The sequence below is a fragment of the Oncorhynchus keta genome, chromosome 25 (genome assembly GCF_023373465.1).
Source record: "Oncorhynchus keta strain PuntledgeMale-10-30-2019 chromosome 25, Oket_V2, whole genome shotgun sequence".
NCBI classification, from domain to species: Eukaryota; Metazoa; Chordata; class Actinopteri; order Salmoniformes; family Salmonidae; genus Oncorhynchus; species Oncorhynchus keta.
In genome coordinates, this window is record NC_068445.1 from 14,943,305 (window position 1) to 14,967,040 (window position 23,736).

The following is a 23,736-nucleotide window of genomic DNA, read 5'->3' on the forward strand; positions in this document are numbered from 1 at the left end:
TCACAGAGAGCACACTTGTGTCCCTGAGCGAGGGGAATTAATTAATGAGCCTGCTTGTAAACGCTTATCTTGGAGGGGGCTGGGTGGGGGTGGGGAGGAGCAAACCTTGCAAATGAAACACTGAACCTACCGTTCTGGCAAGCACCCCACTCCCAAGGCCTGGACACTGTCGCCAGGGCCGGCTCCAGGCATAAGCGACATATGCGGTTACTTAGGGCCCCCGGGTCTCAACTTACTATTGAGAGTTAGAATAGTAAAATACACCAGGTGCAATTTCAATATTTGGTTGTACATCAGCAGTTTTTCTCTTGTTATGTCAGTCACTTAATTAGTTGACAATTAGCCGTGTACATTTTTTGATCGGTAGTTAGTCTAGCCAGCTATTTAAACTTCTAGTAATCATGGCCAAATACTGACCAGGCACGCAGGGTGCATGCACAGGGGTCTTGACTTCCAGGGGGCTGCCATTGATTTTGTCAGTCAGTCTCACTCAGATATCATATTAACATGGCATAATTTGTAGAATTGTAGGAATTCAGCTTTAAAGGCCCCCAACAGAGGACAATTCCACCCCTATTTCGATGTAATGGCTGTCCTATAGCGTTAAGTCTTGTTTAGGTTCCACCTACGAAGAAGGATGTTGGCTTCTAATACATATTCAGGAATTGGGGGTGGGAACGTTGTGGTGATTTCCACATGTAGCAGAGAAATAACAACAAGTAGGGCTGTCAGTGCAGCTAGCTAGCATTATCAAGCTAGCAATCTGTTACACCGTATTCCAAAGATTAGCCAGCTGGCTAAGCTATGGCCGGTTCTGGAGATGGATTTGTCACAGGTATTTAGGGAAAACTTTGCCACAGATGGATAGGAAAAAACTTTGACTTTGCCATCTATTGTTATCTCCAAAGTTTTGGCATGTTCCATTCGGCCGCGAATCCGCCATTGATATAGAAAGAATAAGATGAAGCTCTGGTAATATGGATAGCCTAACTATTGAAAGGTTTGGACTAGAGATGCGCCATGTTCATTACATTACATTCTAATGAACACTGTGAAAACTTTGGTAGGCTACTGGCAGGCTATTCGGCTAAATTCAATTTAAAACTAAAACATTCCTCTCCACCGTCAAGAAAAGAGGCCACTAAAATGTTTTGCCACTACGTGGCGGGCCCCCCAACCAGAAGCTAGAGCCGGCCCTGACTGTCATTCCCCCTCCCTCTCTCTTTCTCTCTCTTTGTCTCTCCTCTCTCTTTCTCTCTCTCCCCCGTGTCTGTGTGGAACACTTGGCAGCCTATCAGACGGAGGCAGGTCCCTTCTCTTGGTATTGTGGCTCTGAGTGGCCCCCTGCTCTGTGGACGGGTGCTGGTGCCCACTCTTGTCACCAGTCACGCTGCTACTTTGCAAGGTCACGCCTGTTATTCCCTGATAAACAAAGACGGTCTGTCTCCCAGAGGTCTGTCGGCAGCCAAGCCAGAATGGACACACTCTCATCAACAACAACAGAAATGGGCTGTCCCAACACACATTTGGAAAACAACATCACACATAACACAACAAGCCCCCACAAATCCAGTGACAGTGACACATGTTGTTGTTTTGGCTCTGTACTCTAGCACTTTGGATTTGAAATGATACAATGGCTACGAGGTTCAAGTGCAGACTGTCAGCTTTATTGTGAGGGTATTTTTATCCATATCGGGTGAACAAGTTCCACAGACATGTGATTAACAGAAATGGAATAATGTGTCCCTGAACAAAGGGGGGGGTCAAAATCAAAAGTAACAGTATCCGGTGTGGCCATCAGCTGTGCATCTCCTCCTCATGGACTGCACCAGATTTGCCAGTTCTTGCTGTGACATGTTACCCCACTCTTCCACCAAGGCACCTGCAAGTTCTCTGACATTTCTGAGGGGAATGGCCCTGGCCCTCACCCTTCGATCCAACAGGTCCCAGACGTGCTCAATGGGTTTGAGATCTGGGCTCTTCGCTGGCCATGGCAGAACACTGACATTCCTGTCTTGCAGGAAATCATGCACAGAATGAGCAGTATGGCTGGTGGCATTGTCATGCTGGAGGGTCATGTCAGCATGAGCCTGCAGGATGGGTACCACATGAGGGAGGAGGATGTCTTCCCTGTAATGCACAGCATTGAGATTGCCTGCAATGACAACAAGCTCAGTCCGATGATGCTGTGACACACCGCCCCAGACCATGACGGACCCTTCACCTCCAAATCAATTCTGCTCCAGAGTACAGGCCTCTGTGTAACGCTCATTCCTTCGACGATAAACGCAAATCCAACCATCAACCCTGGTGAGACAAAACCGCGACTCGTCAGTGAAGAGCACTTTTTGCCAGTCTGGTCCAGCAATGGTGGGTTTGTACCGTCTGTAAGCTGTTTATGTCTTAACGACCGGTGCATGTTCATTAAATGTTTCTGGTTCATTGAACAAGCATGGGAAACAGTGTTTGAACCCTTTACAATGAAGATCTGGGAAGTTATTTGGATTTATATGAATTATCTTTGAAAAACAGGGTCCTGAAAACAGGGACGTTTCTTTATGTCTTTATGTCTATTAAAGTAGTCAAAAGTGTATTATTTTGCCCCATATTCCGAGCACTCAATGATTACATTAAACTTGTGATACAGTGTTGGATGCATTTGCTGTTTGTTTTGGTTGTGTTTCAGATTACTTTGTGCCCAATATAAATGAATGTTAAATAATGTATTGTGTCATTTTGGAGTCATCTTTATTGTAAATAATAATAGAATATGTTTCTAAACACTTCTACTATCATTTGGATGGTACCATGATTACGCATAGACGTGAATGAATCATGAATAATGATGAGTGAGAAAGTTATAGACGCGCAAATATCATAAGTTAATCAAAAAGTTAACCTCCCATGTTATTGTAATGGTGAGAGGTTAGCATGTCTTGGGGGAAGACATGCTAACCTCTCACCATTACAATAACATGGGAGGGTAACTTTTTTCGGGGGGTATGATATTTGTGCGTCTAACTTTCTCACTCATCATTATTCACGATTCATTCAAGTCTACCCGTCATCATGGTAGCATCAAATGAATGTAGACATGTTTAGAAGCTAATTCTATTCTTCTTCACAGTAAAAGTGTCTGCAAAATGACACAATTCAATATTTACCATTAATTTATTTGGATTTACCATTCATACCCTCAAATGAATACTGTCAGTCTGCACTTTAACCTCATAGTCATTATATCCTTTCAAATCCAAAGTGCTGGAGAACAGAACCAAAACAGCACAAAATGTGTCACTGTACCAATACTTTTGGAGCTCACTGTATATGCCTCGTTGTCAGTCAGTGATAAAGTTTAATGAGCCAGAGGCCTTTATTTCCAGGCTGGCAGGCGAGGGAAGGGACACTTTCCAGACACAATAGTGTATATCAATCAATCAATCAATCAAATTTTATTTATATAGCCCTTCGTACATCAGCTGATATCTCAAAGTGCTGTACAGAAACCCAGCCTAAAACCCCAAACAGCAAGCAATGCAGGTGTAGAAGCACAGTATATGTCCAGTACTAATTCCAGTAGGTAGACCTGAGTTCTGCTCCCACCATTGCAGTGTGAGGCCAGCAGAATAAGGTGTTGGTGGATAAGGTGTTAGAGGAGACGAGATGTCGGGCCCGGGGGGAGATGTGTGACCTTCACACAAAGGTTCATATAAAGGGCAGAACAATATCATATGTTGAAAATAAGAGCTTTTGTGCATGCTCTTTCGATCATCTCCATTTTCTGTCCACTTACCTGGCGTGGACTGCATGGGTGAAGAGTCTGTCCATGTGATTCTATGGAGGGGGACGAGGGACACATACCTTTGGCTGCTGGTCATGATGGGCACCCTCCATCCCTTGATCTGGCTGAGCTCTGTGTCAGACACCTCGATCTGGAGGGGCAGCCGTGGGATCCACACGTTCATCTCCAGTTGGGCACTCAGGTAGCTGTAGGTGAAGTTCACCATCATCCTCACCTTGCCCTTCATCTCCTTCCCATTCACAAACACGTAGTCACACCTGTCTGACACCTGGACAGGAATAGGAGAGGGGAGAGAAGCATGTGAAAGTGTCACCTAAAGAGATCCCCAACCAAGCAGCACCATCAGAACCAGACAAATCCAACTCAATGGACAAGGCTGGACACAAGCATGCACGTGGACACACAGCTTTATTTTCATGACATTTATGGACTTTTTGGGGAGTAAAAATGTTTCAACATTAAACATCCTATTTTCCCTAACCCTTAACCTAACTTTAACCCTATCCTTAACCCCCAAACCCCTAACCTCAAGTCTTACCCTAACCTTAACCTTGAGCTTAAAATAGCATTTGACCAAATTTAGGACATGGAAAAAGTCCTGACTTTTTTAGTTCTTGTTTTCCTACCTTGTCAGGATATTGGGGTCATGATAAGGTAGGAGAACAAGTACACACACACACACACACACACTTTTCAAACTGCAATGTACTGTACTGTACTGTAGGTTGTCTATAATTTTCACCCTAAAATGAGCCAATATGAGATGCACTACATCTTGGCCATGTTCTGTTATAATCTCCACCCGCACAGCCAGAAGAGGACTGGCCACCCCACATATGCTCTCTCTAATTCTCGCTTTCTTTCTCTCTCTCGGAGGACCTGAGCCCTAGGACCATGCCCCAGGACTACCTGACATGATGACTCCTTGCTGTCCCCAGTCCACCTGACCGTGCTGTTGCTCCAGTTTCAACTGTTCTGCCTTATTATTATTCGACCATGCTGGTCATTTATGAACATTTGAACATCTTGGCCATGTTCTGTTATAATCTCCACCCGGCACAGCCAGAAGAGGACTGGCCACCCCACATAGCCTGGTTCCTCTCTAGGTTTCTTCCTAGGTTTTGGCCTTTCTAGGGAGTTTTTCCTAGCCACCGTGCTTCTACACCTGCATTGCTTGCTGTTTGGGGTTTTAGGCTGGGTTTCTGTACAGCACTTTGAGATATCAGCTGATGTACGAAGGGCTATATAAATCGATTTGATTTGATTTGATTTGACTACAGTGTTGTGTGTCCCTCTGATACATTTTATCTAGCGTTTGTCCTTTGAACAATAAGATGAAAGCTTCACTGTTCATCCATACTCTTTATTCCCAACTACAAAAGGAGAAAGGAGGAGGGCTGGGGCACATCTTAAATGTGTGGAGGGAGGGTTGCAATACAGGCCCTTAGATTACCAACGGATCTGCCAATGGCTACGTAGTACCAACATAATGTAGAACCAACAGATGGAAGCAAGAGAAAGGAAGGCAGGTCTCCACTGATAACATGAAAACTCAAAACCATCTGTTTTGCAAATGGCCTTTCAGAGGAAATCACTGGGCCGATTGCATGACATTGAAAGAGGCAGGGCTTCACAGCTCGTCATCACTTCAGCTGGCTGACTCGCCCCTTCACTTGCAACTACTCCTTGATCCACACCCAGCCTCTATTTCTCAAAGCCTTATGATGAAGCCAGTTTAGCACCACAAATACAAAACACACACACAACCAAACACAACCACAAAGGTCATTCAGAGGTGTGGCTGACAGCTGCAGGAGTGCATCAAACACAAAAACACATGCACACAAACACAAAGATTCTAAAAGCATATGGAGTAGACAATCTATTTCTAAAGCAGATTTTATGAGCAAACTCCCATTAGCAGTTTACTACTTCAATGAGACGAATTGAGATTAATTCATAAAATATGTTTTTCAATTTCAAAATCGCTTCTTTACTGTCAGATATAAAAGACATGAATAAGCATTCATCATTCACAGAACAGAGAGTGTATCCTCAAGTAAAAGGGCTTGTGTGACAGATAGCCAGCTCCTCCGGAGCTCTCCTCTCCCTGCATCACTGCTTGTCTGATGCAGCTTAAGAACCAGTGGCGTAGCTTCAGCCTGTGCGGTCACACCAGGGCCCGCGACGTACATGGGCCCGGTGACAGGCCCGGATCTGCGAGCCGCGGGCCCCGTATGTAATATGAATACCATCCCCAAGTATTAATTGTTGACGTGGGTCCATCACATCTACGATTTGATGAGAAGATCTTTCTTTAACGTAAGCTATATGATAAATTATCTCATTGATGGTTTCACCAGAATTGTTTTATTAATTTGCTAAATAAATCATATTATTCAATAGTTTCAATTCCATGTTAAGATAATGAAATGCATTCTGGGATTCATTGTGCAAATACTCTCCAAAGAGTTGTTCTTATTATTATTTGCAAAAAAAACAAAGGACATCAAGGACAACTAAAATCATAACAGCAAGGCCAGCTGTATATGTTTACATATGTGTGTGTCCATGTATGTGTGCATTTGAATGACAGTATGTGTATATGCATGTGTACAAACACCTGCACGGCATCAGCCTCAGGCAAACTGACATTAGCTGTAAAAACTTTGCCCCTCAGTGTCATTCAAACTTACTTTTGATTATTATTTTTATAATATAATTTATCTTTGACCAACATTCTCTCTCGCACCCAGCAACTCCACTCCCAATTCCACATCCCAACCCTCAGCTTCCCTCAACCCATCCCACCTATCTCTGCTGGCCACCCTCTTCGGATTTCTAAGCAACATAAACTCAGCAAACAATTATTTAATCCATCTAAATTTAGCAAAAAAAGACCCCGTCTTTCAAAGATAATTCGTAAAAATCCAAATAACTTCACAGCTCTTCATTGTAAAGGATTTAAACACTGTTTCCCATGCTTGTTCAATGAACCATAAACAACAAAAATGAACATGCACCTCTGGAACGGTCATTAAGACACTAACAGCTTACAGACGGTAGGCAATTAAGGTCACAGTTATGAAAACGTAGGACACTAAAGAGACCCTTCTACTGACTCTGAAAAACACTAAAAGAAAGATGCCCAAGGTCCCTACTCATCTGTGTAAACGTGCCTTAGGTATGCTGCAAGGAGGCTTGATGACTGCAGATGTGGCCAGGGCAAGAAATTGCAATGTCCGTACTGATGGACAGCGCTACAGGGAGACAGGACAGACAACTGATCGTCCTCACAGTGGCAGACCACGTGTAACACCACCTGCACAGGATCGGTACATCCGAACATCACACCTGCGGGACAGGTACAGGATGGCAACAACCTCTGCCAGATTTACACCAGGAATGCACAATTCCTCCATACAGACTGTCCGGAATAGGCTGATAGAGGCTGGACCAAAGGCTTGTAGGCCTGTTGTAAGGTAGGTCCTCACTAGACATCACCGGCAACAACATCGCCTATGGGCGCAAACCCACTGTCGCTGGACCAGACAGGACTGGCAAAAAGTGCTCTTCACTGACGAGTTGCGGTTTTGTCTCATCATGGGTGATGGTCCGATTCGCGTTTATCGTCGAAGGAATGAGAGTTACACCGACGCCTGTACTCTGGAGCGGGAACGATTTGGAGGTGGAGGGTCCGTCATGGTCTGGCGCAGTGTGTCATAGGATCATCGGACTGAGCTTGTTGACATTGCAGGCAATCTCAACGCTGTGCGTTACAGGGAAGACATCCTCCTCCCTCATGTGGTACCCTTCCTGCAGGCTCATCCTGAGATGATCCTCCAGCATGACAATGCCACCAGCCATACTGCTCATTCTATGTATGATTTCCTGCAAGACAGTAATGTCAGTGTTCTGACATGGCCAGCGAAGAGCCCATATCGCAATCCCATTGAGCATGTCTGGGACCTGTTGGATCGAAGGGTGAGGGCGAGGGCCATTCCCCCCAGAATTGCCCAGGAACTTGCAGGTGCCTTGGTAGAAGAGTGGGGTAACATGTCACAGCAAGAACTGGCAAATCTGGTGCAGTCCATGAGGAGGAGATGCACTGCAGTACTTAATGCAGCTATTGGCCACACCAGATACTGACTGTTATTTTTGATTTTGATCCCCCTTTGTTCAGGGATACATTATTCAATTTCTGTTAATCACATGTCTGTGGAACTTGTTCAGTTTATGTCTCAGTTGTTGCATCTTGTTATGTTCATACAAATATTAATAGGTTTTAAGTTTGCTGAATATAGATGCAGTTGACAGTGAGAGGACGTTTCTTTTTTTGCTGAGATTATATCTTTCAACTATTCTGTGAGGTTTAATGTACATTTTCAATCTATCTAATCGAATAGAATCCACAGATTGTTAAAGATAAATATTTTTTACTGTGAGTATTCGTATATTAGTAATTGACTGACCCGGTCTCCCCAGATCTCCTAACAGTACTATTTCTAGGGTCAATTTTAGATCAATGTTATGCATTTTCAGCCTTTCCTGAACCTGAGACCAGAAACAGGCTACCTTGGGGCAATACTAAAATAAATGGCCTATTGATTCTGTATCCTCACAACAAAATCTTTAGAGCTTTGATGACTTTATGCCCCAAATATTCAACATTTTGTTGGTGGCAAGAATTCTATATAATAATTTTAGCTGAAAAGCACAAAGTCTTCAATCTTGCGTCGTATAATACACTGCTCAAAAAAATAAAGGGAACACTTAAACAACACAATGTAACTCCAAGTCAATCACACTTCTGTGAAATCAAACTGTCCACTTAGGAAGCAACACTGATTGACAATACATTTCACATGCTGTTGTGCAAATGGAATAGACTACAGGTGGAAATTATAGGCAATTAGCAAGACACCCCCAATAAAGGAGTGGTTCTGCAGGTGGGGACCACAGACCACTTCTCAGTTCCTATGCTTCCTGGCTGATGTTTTGGTCACTTTTGAATGCTTGGAGAGCATGGAGGCGCTACCAGGAGACAGGTCGGTACATCAGGAGACGTGGAGGAGGCCGTAGGAGGGCAACAACCCAGCAGCAGGATCGCTACCTCCGCCTTTGTGCAAGAAGGAGCACTGCCAGAGCCTGCAAAATGACCTCCAGCAGGCCACAAATGTGCATGTGTCTGCTCAAATGGTCAGAAACAGACTCCATGAGGGTGGTATGAGGGCCCGACATCCACAAGTGGGGATTGTGCTTACAGCCCAACACTGTGCATGACGTTTGGCATTTGCCAGAGAACACCAAGATTGGCAAATTCGCCACTTGCGCCCTGTGCTCTTCACAGATGAAAGCAGGTTCACACTGAGCACATGTGACAGACGTGACAGAGTCTGGAGACGCTGTGGAGAACGTTCTGCTGCCTGCAACATCCTCCAGCATGACCGGTTTGGCGGTGGGTCAGTCATGTTGTGGGGTGGCCGCACAGCCCTCCATGTGCTCGCCAGAGGTAGCCTGATTGCCATTAGGTACCGAGATGAGATCCTCAGACCCCTTGTGAGACCATATGCTGGTGCGGTTGGCCCTGGGTTCCTCCTAATGCAAGACAATGCTAGACCTCATGTGGCTGGAGTATGTCAGCAGTTCCTGCAAAAGGAAGGTGTTGATGCTATGGACTGGCCCGTTCCCCAGACCTGAATCCAATTGAGCACATCTGGGACATCATGTCTCGCTCCATCCACCAACACCACGTTGCACCACAGACTGTCCAGGAGTTGGCGGATGCTTTAGTCCAGGTCTGGGAGGAGATCCCTCAGGAGACCATCCGCCACCTCATCAGGAGCATGCCCAGGCATTGTAGGGAGGTCATACAGGCACGTGGAGGCCACACACACTACTGAGCCTCAATTTGACTTGTTTTAAGTACTTTACATCAAAGTTGGATCAGCCTGTAGTGTGGTTTTCCACTTTAATTTTGAGTGTGACTCCAAATCCAGACCTCCATGAGTTGATAAATTTGATTTCCATTGATCATTTTTGTGTGATTTTGTTGTCAGCACATTCAACTATGTAAAGAAAAAGTATTTAATAAGAATATTTCATTCATTCAGAACTAGGATGTGTTATTTTAGTGTTCCCTTTATTTTTTTGAGCAGTGTATATCAACTCATACACCCTGTACCATTGAATCGGTACATTCAAAATCTCTTCCCAACTATTTTGCAATCTGTATGGCACAGTTGTCAACATCCTGGTCCTCAAATGAAACTGGTATACTTTCCTATTTATGCTATTTTTATTCCTCCGCCAGTTTTAATCCTTTATATTGTGCAGACAGACCAGTTCCCTACCTCCTCCCTCTGCCACCTGCCTCCTCAATTTTTGGGTTAATACTGTAATCAATTCTGATAACTCCACGAAATACATAAATTATATTGTAAATTGGAATGGTAGAGTTAAGAACAAAATACCCTTTTCAAAAAAAAATCCCATAAATACTGGTATCTTATCAACCAGCACATTTGAGTTCAGCCATAATATTTGTTCTATATTTTCAGGGGGATGAACCTGAAATTGTAGTCAGCTCTGCGATGCTTGTTTGAAAAAGAGAGATACTTTGAAAAAGTATCACTTTCAATTAATCGAAAATGAGACATGGCAATCTGCACAAAGGCAAGAAGGCCATTTTTAAACAATGGACGATTCTTCGTAATCTACTTGAGAACCATTGAGGGTTCAAGTAAAACGTTTAAGTAGGTGAAGCTTTTAGATAGAGGATTAGTGCTTTTATATTTAATAATCTCAACCCACCTAATTCATATTCATTATATAGATCGACAAACTATATTTTATCTGGTTCAGAGTCCCAGATAAAGCTAAATATTTTTTGCTCATATGATATGAAAAATGAATCATCCAGAGTAGGCAGCACCATAAGTGAGTAAACTGAGATATGACTAAGGAGTTAATCAGGGCAATTTTTCCATAAATAGACAGGTATTTACCTCTCTCCTCTCCTCTCCATTTTATATTGAAATTCACTGTGGAGAGATTATTTATATATTTTGTGATATGAATACCAAATATGTCTACTTCACTGTAAGCCCATTTTATAGGTAAACTGCATGGTAATGTAAAAGTTGTATTTTTTAAAGAACCAATAAATAATATTGTACATTTATCATATTTAGGTTTTAGTCCAGAGTCCAGAAGAGTTATCTAGATCTTCAATGAGACATTGCAGGGATCTAGCTTGCAGAATTAATATAAAACTTGAGTCATCAGCATACATGGACGCCTTTGCCAGAGCCTTTGTTTTTAAGCCTTGGATTTCTAATCCTCTAATGTTGTTATTGGATCTGATTTTAATAGCTAGCATTTCGATGGCCACGAATAGATATGGTGACAGCGGACACCCTTGTTTAACTCCTCTTCACAATTCAAAACTCTGCGAAGTAGCCATTATTTACTATTTTACACCTGGGGTTGCTATACATTACTTTTACACATTTTATAAGAGAATTGCCGAAATTGATAAAAATCCAGGCATTTATAAATAAAATCCAGTCTTACTTTATCAAATCTGCTTTAAAAACCAGGCTTGGCTTCTTAGATGTTTCACGATGTTCTATAATTTCTAGAAGTCGTATCGTATATCTCCAATGTATCGTTCATGTAAAAAACCTGTCTGATCAGGATGAACAATACCTGGTAAAACCCTTTTAATTATGACTGCTATGCATTTCGCTAGTAATTTTGCATCACAACATTGAAGTGTAAGGGGCTCTTTATGTTTGCCATCTGGGTTTGTTTTAATAATAGTAAAATCAGACCTTCCTGCTGAGTACCTGACAGACTACCATTTCTATAGGAGTAGTTATTAAAACAATCAAACAATGGAGCTTTGAGTATATAAAAAAAAGGCTTGATATACAGTGCCTTGCGAAAGTATTCGGCCCCCTTGAACTTTGCGACCTTTTGCCACATTTCAGGCTTCAAACATAAAGATATAAAACTGTATTTTTTTGTGAAGAATCAACAACAAGTGGGACACAATCATGAAGTGGAACGACATTTATTGGATATTTCAAACTTTTTTAACAAATCAAAAACTGAAAAATTGGGCGTGCAAAATTATTCAGCCCCCTTAAGTTAATACATTGTAGCGCCACCTTTTGCTGCGATTACAGCTGTAAGTCGCTTGGGATATGTCTCTATCAGTTTTGCACATCGAGAGACTGACATTTTTTCCCATTCCTCCTCAATTTTGGTTTCATCTGACCAGAGCAACTTCTTCCACATGTTTGGTGTGTCTCCCAGGTGGCTTGTGGCAAACTTTAAACGACACTTTTTATGGATATCTTTAAGAAATGGCTTTCTTCTTGCCACTCTTCCATAAGGGCCAGATTTGTGCAATACACAACTGATTGTTGTTTGCTGTTCCTATACTATACTGGAAATATTCAGTTATAAATGATTTTGTCTTAGTTAAAAATGCATTGTCCTCCAGTAAACTTTGATTAAATGTCCATTATCCCTGTTCACGTGGAAAGTTATGTGAAGGCCAATTACAGTGCCTGGCAAAAGTATTTATCCCCCTTGGCATTTTTCCTATTTTGTTGCATTACAATCTGTAATTTAAATGGATTTTTATTTTGGATTTCATGTAATGGACAAACACAATATAGCCCAAGTTGGTGAAGTGAAATAAAAAAATTACTTAATTTTTAAAATGTTTATTTAAACGGAAAAGTGGTGCGTGCATATGTACTCACCCCGTTTGCTATGAAGCCCCTAAATAAGATCTGGTGCAACCAATTACCTTCAGAAGTCACACAATTAGTTAAATAAAGTCCACCTGTGTGTAATCTACGAGTCACATGATCTGTCACATGATCTCAGTATATATACACCTGTTCTGAAGGCCCCAAAGTCTGCAACACCACTAAGCAAGGGGCTCCACCAAGCAAGCAGCAGCATGAAGTCCAAGGAGCTCTCCAAACAGTTGTGGAGAAGTACAGATCAGGGTTGGGCCATAAAAAATATCTGAAACTTTGAACATCCCACGGAGCACCATTAAATCCATTATTAAAAAATGGAAAGAATATGGCACCACAAAAAACCTGCCAAGAGAGGGCCGCCCACCAAAACTCACGGACCAGGCAAGGAGGGCATTAATCAGAGAGGCAACAAAGAGACCAAAGATAACCCTGAAGGAGCTGCAAAGCTCCACAGCGGAGATTGGAGTATCTGTCCATAGGACCCATTTAAACCATACACTCCAGAGAGCTGGGCTTTACGGAAGAGTGGACAGAAAAAAGACATTGCTTCAAGAAAAAAATAAGCAAACACGTTTGGTGGTCATCAAAAGGCCAGATGCGAGACTCCGCAAACATATGGAAGAAGGTACTCTGGTCAGATGAGACAAAAATTTAGCTTTTTGGCCATCAAGGAAAATGCTAATCTGGCGCCTACCCAACATCCTCATCACCCCGAGAACACCATCCCCACAGTGAAGGATGGTTGTGGCAGCATCATGCTCTGGGGATGTTTTTCATCGGCAGGGACTGGGAAACTGGTCAGAATTGAAGGAATTATGTATGGCGCAAAATAGAGGGAAATTCTTGAGGGAAACCTGTTTCAGTCTTCCAGAAATTTGAGACTAGGATGGAGGTTCACCTTCCAGCAGGACAATGACCCTAATCATACGGCTAAAGCAACACTCGAGTGGTTTAAGGGAAACTTTTAAATGTCTTTGAATGGCCTAGTCAAAGGCTAGACCTCAATCCAATTGAGAATCTGTGGTATGACTTAAAGATTGTTATACACCAACGGAACCCATCCAACTTGAAGGAGCTGGATCAGTTTTGCCTTGAAGAATGGGAAACAATCCCAGTGGCTAGATGTGCCAAGCTTATAGAGACATACTCCAAGAGACTTGCAGCTGTATTCACTGTAAAAAGTAGCTCTACAAAGTAATTATTTTGGGGTTGAATAGTAATGCACGCTCAAGTTTTATGTTTTTTTGTCTTATTTCTTGTTTGTTTCACAATAAAACATATTTAGCATCTTCCAAGTGTTAGGCATGTTGTGTAAATCAAATGATACAACCCCCCACCCCCCCAAAATATATTTTAATTACAGGTTGTAAGGCAACAAAATAGGAAAAATGCCAAGGGGGTGAATACTTTTACAAGCCACTGTAGATGATGATCTGATCGCATTCTGTCTCCTATTAAAACTTTTTAAAGCTTTGATGAAAGAGAGAAAGAGAGAAGAAAGTTGTCATGACGACTAGCTTGATTAAGTCTCCTCTATGTATATCTCACTAGATCTGGGTTTTTTAGTCTCCAAATATTCACTATTTCGAATGTGTCCATAATATTTGTTATTTCCTTAAGGGCACACTGATGATAGTTTGTAGAGTGATTTCCTTTACGGTCCATTGAGGTACTTATTAACACTGTGTTATAGTCTCCTACCATAATGATTTGATCATTTGTTGTCTGTAAGTTCAATAAATTGGTATACATAGTTTCGAAGAAGTATGGATCATCCTGATATGGACCATATAGATTAATGAGCCAAATCTCTTTTTCGTCCACATTCATATTAAAAAAGATCCACCTACCTTGCGAATCATTCCTAACTATTTGCACATTCAAATCGAGATTTTTCTTAATTAATATCATCACACCTTTTGAGTTCCTTTGTCCATGACAGAAAATTATTTCACCACACCATTCCTTTTTCACGCAACTTCATGTAAAGAATGTCATTGACATTCAGGGAGCCCCATTTTTTCCTAGTATTTGTCACGCCCTGGTCAAAGTATTTTGTGTTTTTCTTCATGTATTTGGTCAGGCCAGGGTGTGACATGGGTTTTTGTATGTGGTGTGTAGCTTAGTGGGATTGTAGCTTAGTGGGGTGTTCTAGGAGAGTCTATGGCTGTCTGAAGTGGTTCTCAATCAGAGGCAGGTGTTTATCGTTGTCTCTGATTGGGAACCATATTTAGGCAGCCATATTCTTTGGTTGTATTGTGGGTGATTGTCCTGAGTGTCTTGATGTCCTTGGTACTGTCGCTGTGTTACTTTGCACCAGTATTAGGCTGTTTCGGTTTTCGTGGTACGTTTATTGTTTTTGATTCGTGTTTACTTTGTTTTATTAAACATGGATCGCAATAGCCACGCCGCATTTTGGTCTGACTCTACTTCACCTAAAGAGAACCGTTACAGTATTATGGACGCCACACTGGATGTGTCACGTTCTGACCTTTATTTCCTTTGTTTTGTCATTATTTAGTATGGTCAGGGTGTGAGTTGGGTGGGCAGTCTATGTTTGTTTTTCTATGTTTTGGGCTATTTCTATGTTTCGGCCTAGTATGGTTCTCAATCAGAGGCAGGTGTCATTAGTTGTCTCTGATTGAGAATCATACTTAGGTAGCCTGGGTTTCATTGTGTGTTTGTGGGTGATTGTTCCTGTCTCTGTCTTTGCACCAGTTAGGACTGTTTAGGTTTTCCATGTTTATTGTTTTGTAGTGTTCATGTGTACATTTACGTATTAAAAGAACCATGGACACTTACCACGCCGCATATTGGTCCTCTGATCCTTTTCGCCTCTCCTCTTCGGAAGAAGAGGAAATCCCTGACAGGATGTATCCAAAGTAGACCAGTTCATCCAAGTTTATTGCTATGTGAGAGTGATAAATAATGACAAATAATGTCGCCACAGATCTGACCATCACAGAGTCGTTTTGGGGATTTCTGGAGACTGCTGACACATCAGCAGCTGAGCTTCAACATAAAGTCCTGTGCAGCATAGAAGATAATGGGCTGGATATTTCAAAATGTCGTGTGCAGGGGTATGATGGAGCTCCTAACCTGAACGGGGTCTATTCAGGTGTGCAGGCCAGAATATCCGAAAAAGAGACGCTTCCTGTTTATGTGCATTGCGCAGCGCACAATGTTAACCTGGCTCTATACGACTCTGTCAAAAATGTGCCAGAAATTAAACAGTTTTATGATATTGTTGAACTGTTATACAACTTCTTCGGGCATAGCAGAAAGAGATGGTCAATGTTGAGTGGTATATTTGATTTTGCATCAGAAAAGAAAATGTAATTAAAACGACTGTGTCCCACCCGCTGGTCATCTAGATATGAGTCCTCTGCCGCCCTGAGATACAGATATGTGGACGTAATAAAGGCCCTCACCAAGATTGTGTTTTCACTTCAATACACACCTTTACATCGTTATCCACCAGCTGTCAAACAAATTTAAAAGCCTGCGGGCAACAGAGTCTGTTTGACTCCATCCATCCCACTACCCTGGCCAACGCAGATGATGATGCGCTCTATGAGAGCACCAGCCATCGACAAGCTTCCCTAGCCAATTACTCTCTTTCAGGGCATGTTTTAAGAAGGAAATAGCAAAGCACACTACACTGAGTGACATGGCCAAGATGCTCATTGTGGATTAAAATTCAGTCACTGCTACAATTGGGGAAGTAGTTAAAACAATGCTCCTTTTTATGACTCAGTAACGGTAGCCAGTCCCGAGCGCTCCTTTTCCAAACTGAAAATAATTAAATCATACCTGAGGAGCAGCATGGGACAGGAGAGACTGGGTTGGCCATTCTGTTCATTGAAAACACCAGGGCCAGGACCATGGATTTGAATGCCATAGTCAACGACTTCGCAGAGTGCAAGGCCCGTCAAATTCCAATCAAATGAGTGAGTAAGCTTATATTTTTACAGGGCAGGCTACTCAGACAGCCTATATAAATCAAGATTTATTGAGATTAATTTACATTGCTTGTCAATCTACGACTATGCTCGATTTGTCTTTGGAAACCATGTTCTGGTGCACGGCCGCTGAGCCATTTCATTGTCATCATAGCCTATACGTTTAACTAGGCTATAACATAATAGTAAGCACATACGCATCATATACTGTTAAAAGGCATGCTGCCATTTAAGCAATCTGTTTGAATGCTCCACTTGATGGATTTGCTGGTGTTTTTGATATAGGCCTCTGTGGGAGGCAGGTCATCTGAAATACTGGTATGTCAGTTTTGACGCTGTGCATAACTTCGGCGAGCATAGCTGTAGCTGGTCATTAGCTGTGTTTCTGTGATTTTGTCAAGACATTGATCTATATATTTATGTTTTATAATATAGGCTATTGCCTATTATTTGCAGATAAAGTAGGATGTTTTTTTACCGCTTTGTGCTTTCCGTGGTGCTGATCGACTTATATGGGTTCATTTCTGACCGCCGTCCATGGTGCTGAATGTATTGGCTATATTGCGGCTTCTCTGGTAACAGCTTCAAATGTGCCCTTAGATTTTGTTCTGCTCTGTTGTTACAATACTTAGTAATATTAACACACAGCCTTACCAACAAAAGTATTTACATTCTAAGGGAAATATGTGTGGTGATAAGGCCCGTCATTTTTTTGGGGCACTTGGGCCCGTCATGATTAAGCTATGCTACTGTTAAGAACTCCAGACTCCCAGCTGCTCAAGTAGAACTTTCCATCTGTCCTGTTGTTGCTCATGTCCCTCACTTTCACCAAACAAAAGAACAAGGCTTTCTGGTTTCTTAGCCCTTATTACTTATTTTCTCTCTCCCTGACATGAGTCTCTATAAGAAGGTCTGGAGTACACTGTGTAGGGTAGCCCAAGGGCTACAGTCAAGCATCAGAGCTCTCTTCATCCTCTGATATCAATGACTGCTTTAGACTTCAATTCCCAAATGGATTTCTTTCCACTGGTTCTCTTTCAAATACTTGTTTCGATGTCTCACACTGGGATTCACTGATAGGCGGATTCACTATTATAAGAACCAATCACACAACGTCTGTTGGAGACAGACAATTCGAGTGGCGATTGAGGTGAGCCCCTCCCTTTTAATAAGGCGCATCTCATCCTGCCCTCTGGTTATTCTTTCTCTCTTCCTTGCGAAGATCACTACATTCCTAAAACTCTCCTCAGCACGACTTGATCCCTGTCTTCCTGATCAACTGTTCTCAGGTGAACCACAAGGTTAACGCTGCCGACCGTAGAACCTCAGCGCTTGTCTTTTTCTGTTGAACAACTAACGAAAGGAAAGTTTGTGTGTAGAATTAGCTCTTCTGCTATTTCTACTCCCTAATTCTCCTGTAGCAGCTAGCATCACATGGCTAGCTGCGGAGACCTGGCTAGCTAACTCGGCCAGCTCGCTGAAAGGCCAGCTATACCACCAAATTTGCTTTTGTACCTGGCCAAAAGGTAGAATTGCCAGCTCTCCTCCTTTAGTGCAACCCACAGCTCCTTGGATCGTGTTGACTAGACTGACTGTCCTATCGTCACAGTTGGAAGGTCGAGAGAAACACTTTGTTCGCCGAGAGACTAAGAAAGCACAAACTTTCTCTGGCTAGCACTGTGCTAAATAGCTAACACGTGGCGAAAGCTAGCTAGCTTTACCCGAGGCCCTTCTCTCATTTAGGACAACCTACATTCACTCATTTGTAACTGACCAGTTTAGCCTCTCTGCTTGACAGTCGTATGAGATATTTCATCCGAAGATCAGTACCCATGTGGTTCCCTTCAGCTAGCACTGTGCCCGCTTTAGCATGCCTTTAGCCCACAAGCTGGTTGCTAGCTAGCTAACAACTATACTAGCTCCCCGACTCGATGATGCTGGGAAGCCAGCTGCTACTGGCTCTTCCACCTACGATGGAATTGCCAGCTTGCTCTTTCGTTTAGTACATCTAACATTCACTTGTTTCGTTTGCTAAACAGACCAGTTATACCTCATTGTTCTATGATCAATAGAGACTCACAGAACCGAAGAAGTAATGATATTCATGCGGTTCTCTTTAGCTAACACTGTGCTAGCTTTACATTTACATTTAAGTCATTTAGCAGATGCAATTATCCAGAGCGACTTACAAATTGGTGCATTCACCGTATGACATCCAGTGGAACAGCCACTTTACAATAGTGCATCTAAATCTTTTAGGGGGGGGGGGTGAGAAGGATTACTTATCCTATCCTAGGTATTCCTTAAAGAGGTGGGGTTTCAGGTGTCTCCGGAAGGTGGTGATTGACTCCGCTGTCCTGGCGTCGTGAGGGAGTTTGTTCCACCATTGGGGGGCCAGAGCAGCGAACAGTTTTGACTGGGCTGAGCGGGAACTGTACTTCCTCAGTGGTAGGGAGGCGAGCAGGCCAGAGGTGGATGAACGCAGTGCCCTTGTTTGGGTGTAGGGCCTGATCAGAGCCTGGAGGTACTGAGGTGCCGTTCCCCTCACAGCTCCGTAGGCAAGCACCATGGCCTTGTAGCGGATGCGAGCTTCAACTGGAAGCCAGTGGAGAGAGCGGAGGAGCGGGGTGACGTGAGAGAACTTGGGAAGGTTGAACACCAGACGGGCTGCAGCGTTCTGGATGAGTTGTAGGGGTTTAATGGCACAGGCAGGGAGCCCAGCCAACAGCGAGTTGCAGTAATCCAGACGGGAGATGACAAGTGCCTGGATTAGGACCTGCGCCGCTTCCTGTGTGAGGCAGGGTCGTACTCTGCGGATGTTGTAGAGCATGAACCTACAGGAACGGGCCACCGCCTTGATGTTAGTTGAGAACGACAGGGTGTTGTCCAGGATCACGCCAAGGTTCTTAGCGCTCTGGGAGGAGGACACAATGGAGTTGTCAACCGTGATGGCGAGATCATGGAACGGGCAGTCCTTCCCCGGGAGGAAGAGCAGCTCCGTCTTGCCGAGGTTCAGCTTGAGGTGGTGATCCGTCATCCACACTGATATGTCTGCCAGACATGCAGAGATGCGATTCGCCACCTGGTCATCAGAAGGGGGAAAGGAGAAGATTAATTGTGTGTCGTCTGCATAGCAATGATAGGAGAGACCATGTGAGGTTATGACAGAGCCAAGTGACTTGGTGTATAGCGAGAATAGGAGAGGGCCTAGAACAGAGCCCTGGGGGACACCAGTGGTGAGAGCGCGTGGTGAGGAGACAGATTCTCGCCACGCCACCTGGTAGGAGCGACCTGTCAGGTAGGACGCAATCCAAGCGTGGGCCGCGCCGGAGATACCCAACTCGGAGAGGGTGGAGAGGAGGATCTGATGGTTCACAGTATCGAAGGCAGCCGATAGGTCTAGAAGGATGAGAGCAGAGGAGAGAGAGTTAGCTTTAGCAGTGCGGAGCGCCTCCGTGATGCAGAGAAGAGCAGTCTCAGTTGAATGACTAGTCTTGAAACCTGACTGATTTGGATCAAGAAGGTCATTCTGAGAGAGATAGCGGTAGAGCTGGCCAAGGACGGCACGTTCAAGAGTTTTGGAGAGAAAAGAAAGAAGGGATACTGGTCCGTAGTTGTTGACATCGGAGGGATCGAGTGTAGGTTTTTTCAGAAGGGGTGCAACTCTCGCTCTCTTGAAGACGGAAGGGACGTAGCCAGCGGTCAGGGATGAGTTGATGAGCGAGGTGAGGTAAGGGAGAAGGTCTCCGGAAATGGTCTGGAGAAGAGAGGAGGGGATAGGGTCAAGCGGGCAGGTTGTTGGGCGGCCGGCCGTCGCAAGACGCGAGATTTCATCTGGAGAGAGAGGGGAGAAAGAGGTCAGAGCACAGGGTAGGGCAGTGTGAGCAGAACCAGCGGTGTCGTTTGACTTAGCAAACGAGGATCGGATGTCGTCGACCTTCTTTTCAAAATGGTTGACGAAGTCATCTGCAGAGAGGGAGGAGGGGGGGAGGAGGATTCAGGAGGGAGGAGAAGGTGGCAAAGAGCTTCCTAGGGTTAGAGGCAGATGCTTGGAATTTAGAGTGGTAGAAAGTGGCTTTAGCAGCAGAGACAGAGGAGGAAAATGTAGAGAGGAGGGAGTGAAAGGATGCCAGGTCCGCAGGGAGGCGAGTTTTCCTCCATTTCCGCTCGGCTGCCCGGAGCCCTGTTCTGTGAGCTCGCAATGAGTCGTCGAGCCACGGAGCGGGAGGGGAGGACCGAGCCGGCCTGGAGGATAGGGGACATAGAGAGTCAAAGGATGCAGAAAGGGAGGAGAGAAGGGTTGAGGAGGCAGAATCAGGAGATAGGTTGGAGAAGGTTTGAGCAGAGGGAAGAGATGATAGGATGGAAGAGGAGAGAGTAGCGGGGGAGAGAGAGCGAAGGTTGGGACGGCGCGATACCATCCGAGTAGGGGCAGTGTGGGAAGTGTTGGATGAGAGCGAGAGGGAAAAGGATACAAGGTAGTGGTCGGAGACTTGGAGGGGAGTTGCAATGAGGTTAGTGGAAGAACAGCATCTAGTAAAGATGAGGTCGAGCGTATTGCCTGCCTTGTGAGTAGGGGGGGAAGGTGAGAGGGTGAGGTCAAAAGAGGAGAGGAGTGGAAAGAAGGAGGCAGAGAGGAATGAGTCAAAGGTAGACGTGGGGAGGTTAAAGTCGCCCAGAACTGTGAGAGGTGAGCCGTCCTCAGGAAAGGAGCTTATCAAGGCATCAAGCTCATTGATGAACTCTCCGAGGGAACCTGGAGGGCGAAAAAAGCTTTAGCATGCCTTTAGCCCACAAGCTAGTTGCTTGCTAGCTAACAACTACATTAGCTCCACGTTATAGCGTTTATACACAGTGCTCACTTCATTAGCGGCGAGGCATCTATTAAGCTAGCTCACACCTGTCAAGTCTAATTCGCAGCAGGCACTACTGGGTTAGCGGGCAATTTTCCAGGTCAGGCATGCGCTATACACTCAAACCCCCTCGCTCTTGAGCTGTTGGCTCAATGATGCTCTTCCACCTACAATGGAATTTCCAGCATGCCATTGTCAATAGAGACTCTCAGGACCAAAGAAGCAATGCTATTCCCACATTTTCTTTGGCTAACGCGGTGCTAGCTATAGCAAGGCTATTAGCTCACTGCGTGAACACTAGCTAGCTAACATAAAAGTCTCATAGCTATGCGTTGACTAGCACATGCATAAACTGGTTTGAAATACTTTTTTCCAATAGCTATTATGGGCCCTCGTAAGAAACACGTTCAGGCAGCCCTCAAACGAATCCTGCAAGTTTTGTAAGGTTTAACCATGGAGCATGTTTTAAGCACTCCTATGTTAATGATAGATTATCACAAGATAATGGTAGACACTCAACAAGAAGGTCTGATTTAATTATTACTGAAACAGGATACAAGTGGGAAATATAAAGATCCAGTCCATTTAAAAAAATTGGAGGCCCATTACACTTCAGTGTTGTCTAGCAAAAAGTATAGCGCATCGAATTAAAAAGGTATTGTCGGATATTATTCATTCTAATCGGACAGTTTTTTTTTACATGGACGATACATTGGAGATAATATAAAGTAAGTACTGGAAACAATAGAACACTATGAAAAATCTGGGAAACCAGGTCTGCTATTCATACCGGACTTTGAAAAGGCTTTTGGGGCCACCCGAGTGGTGCAGTGGTCTGTGCCACTAGAGATTCTGGGTTCGAGTCTAGGCTCTGTTGCAGCTGGCCGCGACCGGGAGACCCATAGGGCGGTGCACAATTGGCCCAGTGTCGTCCGGGTTAGGGGAGGGTTTGGGATGTCCTTGTCCCCCCCGCGCTAGCGACTCCTGTGGCGTGCCGGGCGCAGTGCATGCTGACACGGTCGCCAGGTGTACAATGTTTCCTCCGACACATTGGTGCAAGCTGGCTTCCAGGTTAAGTGGGCATTGTGTCAAGAAGCAGTGTGGCTTGGCTGAGTTGTGTTTCGGAGAACGCACGGCTCTCGGCCTTCGCCTCTCCCAGGAGTTGCAGCAATGAGACAAAACTGTACCTACGGATACCACGAAATTAGGGAGAAAAAAATGGCAAAAAAGAACCTAAATCACATTAAAAATATGAATTTAAAAAACTATTTCGATAAAGTACCACTTGGGTTTAAATATAAATGCCTGGAACATTTCAATTTTGGAGAATCTCTTATGAAATGGGTTTAAATCTTGTATAGTAACCCTAAAAAAATACTACGCTTACTTTACCAATACAATGGTCTGATGGTGATGTGGATATATGAGGTATACATATCCCGAAATAAATAAATTCTCACTCCAATATATTTTTATAGAAATATGGAAGAAATAGACAAGATCTTGCTGCCACGGAAAGATAAATACCTTTCTATTTGTGGAAAAATCACCCTGTTTAACTATTTAGTCATATCCCAGTTTACCTATTTGCTTATGGTCTTGCCTACACCTGGAGATAATGAAATCTGTGAAGTTATTGGGATTTTTACAAATGATCTTTGTTGGAACAATTACTTGTGTCATGCACAAAGTAGATGTCCTAACCGACTTGTCAAAACTGTAGTATGTTTACAAGACATTTGTGGAGTGGTTGAAAAACGAGTTTTAATTACTTCAACCTTAGTGTATGTAAACTTCCGACTTCAACTGTACATAGGTATTCAGAACCTTTTCTATTACTCAAAATGAAACTCAAGTGCATCCTGTTTCCATTTATCATCCTTGAGATGTTTCTAGAACTTGAAGTCCACCAGTTGCAAATTCAATTGATTGGACATGATTTGGAAAGGCACACACCTGTATATATATAAGGTTTCAGTCACGCCCTGACCTTAGTGAGCCTTTTTATGTCTCTATTTTGGTTTGGTCAGGGTGTGATTTGGGTGGGCATTCTATGTTCTTTATTTTTAGGTTTTGTATTTCTTTGTTTCTGGCTGAGTGTGGTTCCCAGAGGCAGCTGTCTTTCGTTGTCTCTGATTGGGGATCATACTTAGGCAGTCCTTTCCCTCCTTCTGTGTGGGATCTTGTTCTTTGTTTGTGTGCAGGTAGTTTGCACATCGAAGCTGTTCGATGTTCGACCTCGGCCTCTTCCGGCGACGACACCCATTACAGTTTCACAGTTGACAGTGCATGTCAGAGCAAAACCCAAGCCCTGAGGTTGAAGGAATTGTCCA

General features: G+C 43.7%; 1 protein-coding gene across 1 annotated transcript in view; it reads right to left on the reverse strand.

Annotated features, from left to right (window-relative positions):
- si:dkeyp-14d3.1 (transmembrane protein 132C) overlaps positions 1 to 23,736 on the reverse strand; it is a 231,085-nt gene that overhangs the window by 19,273 nt on the left and 188,076 nt on the right. Inside the window, exon 6 of the mRNA XM_035735887.1 lies at positions 3,865 to 4,073. Within this exon, the coding sequence (XP_035591780.1) occupies positions 3,865 to 4,073 (209 nt within the window). The remainder of the gene's footprint in view (positions 1 to 3,864; positions 4,074 to 23,736) is intronic.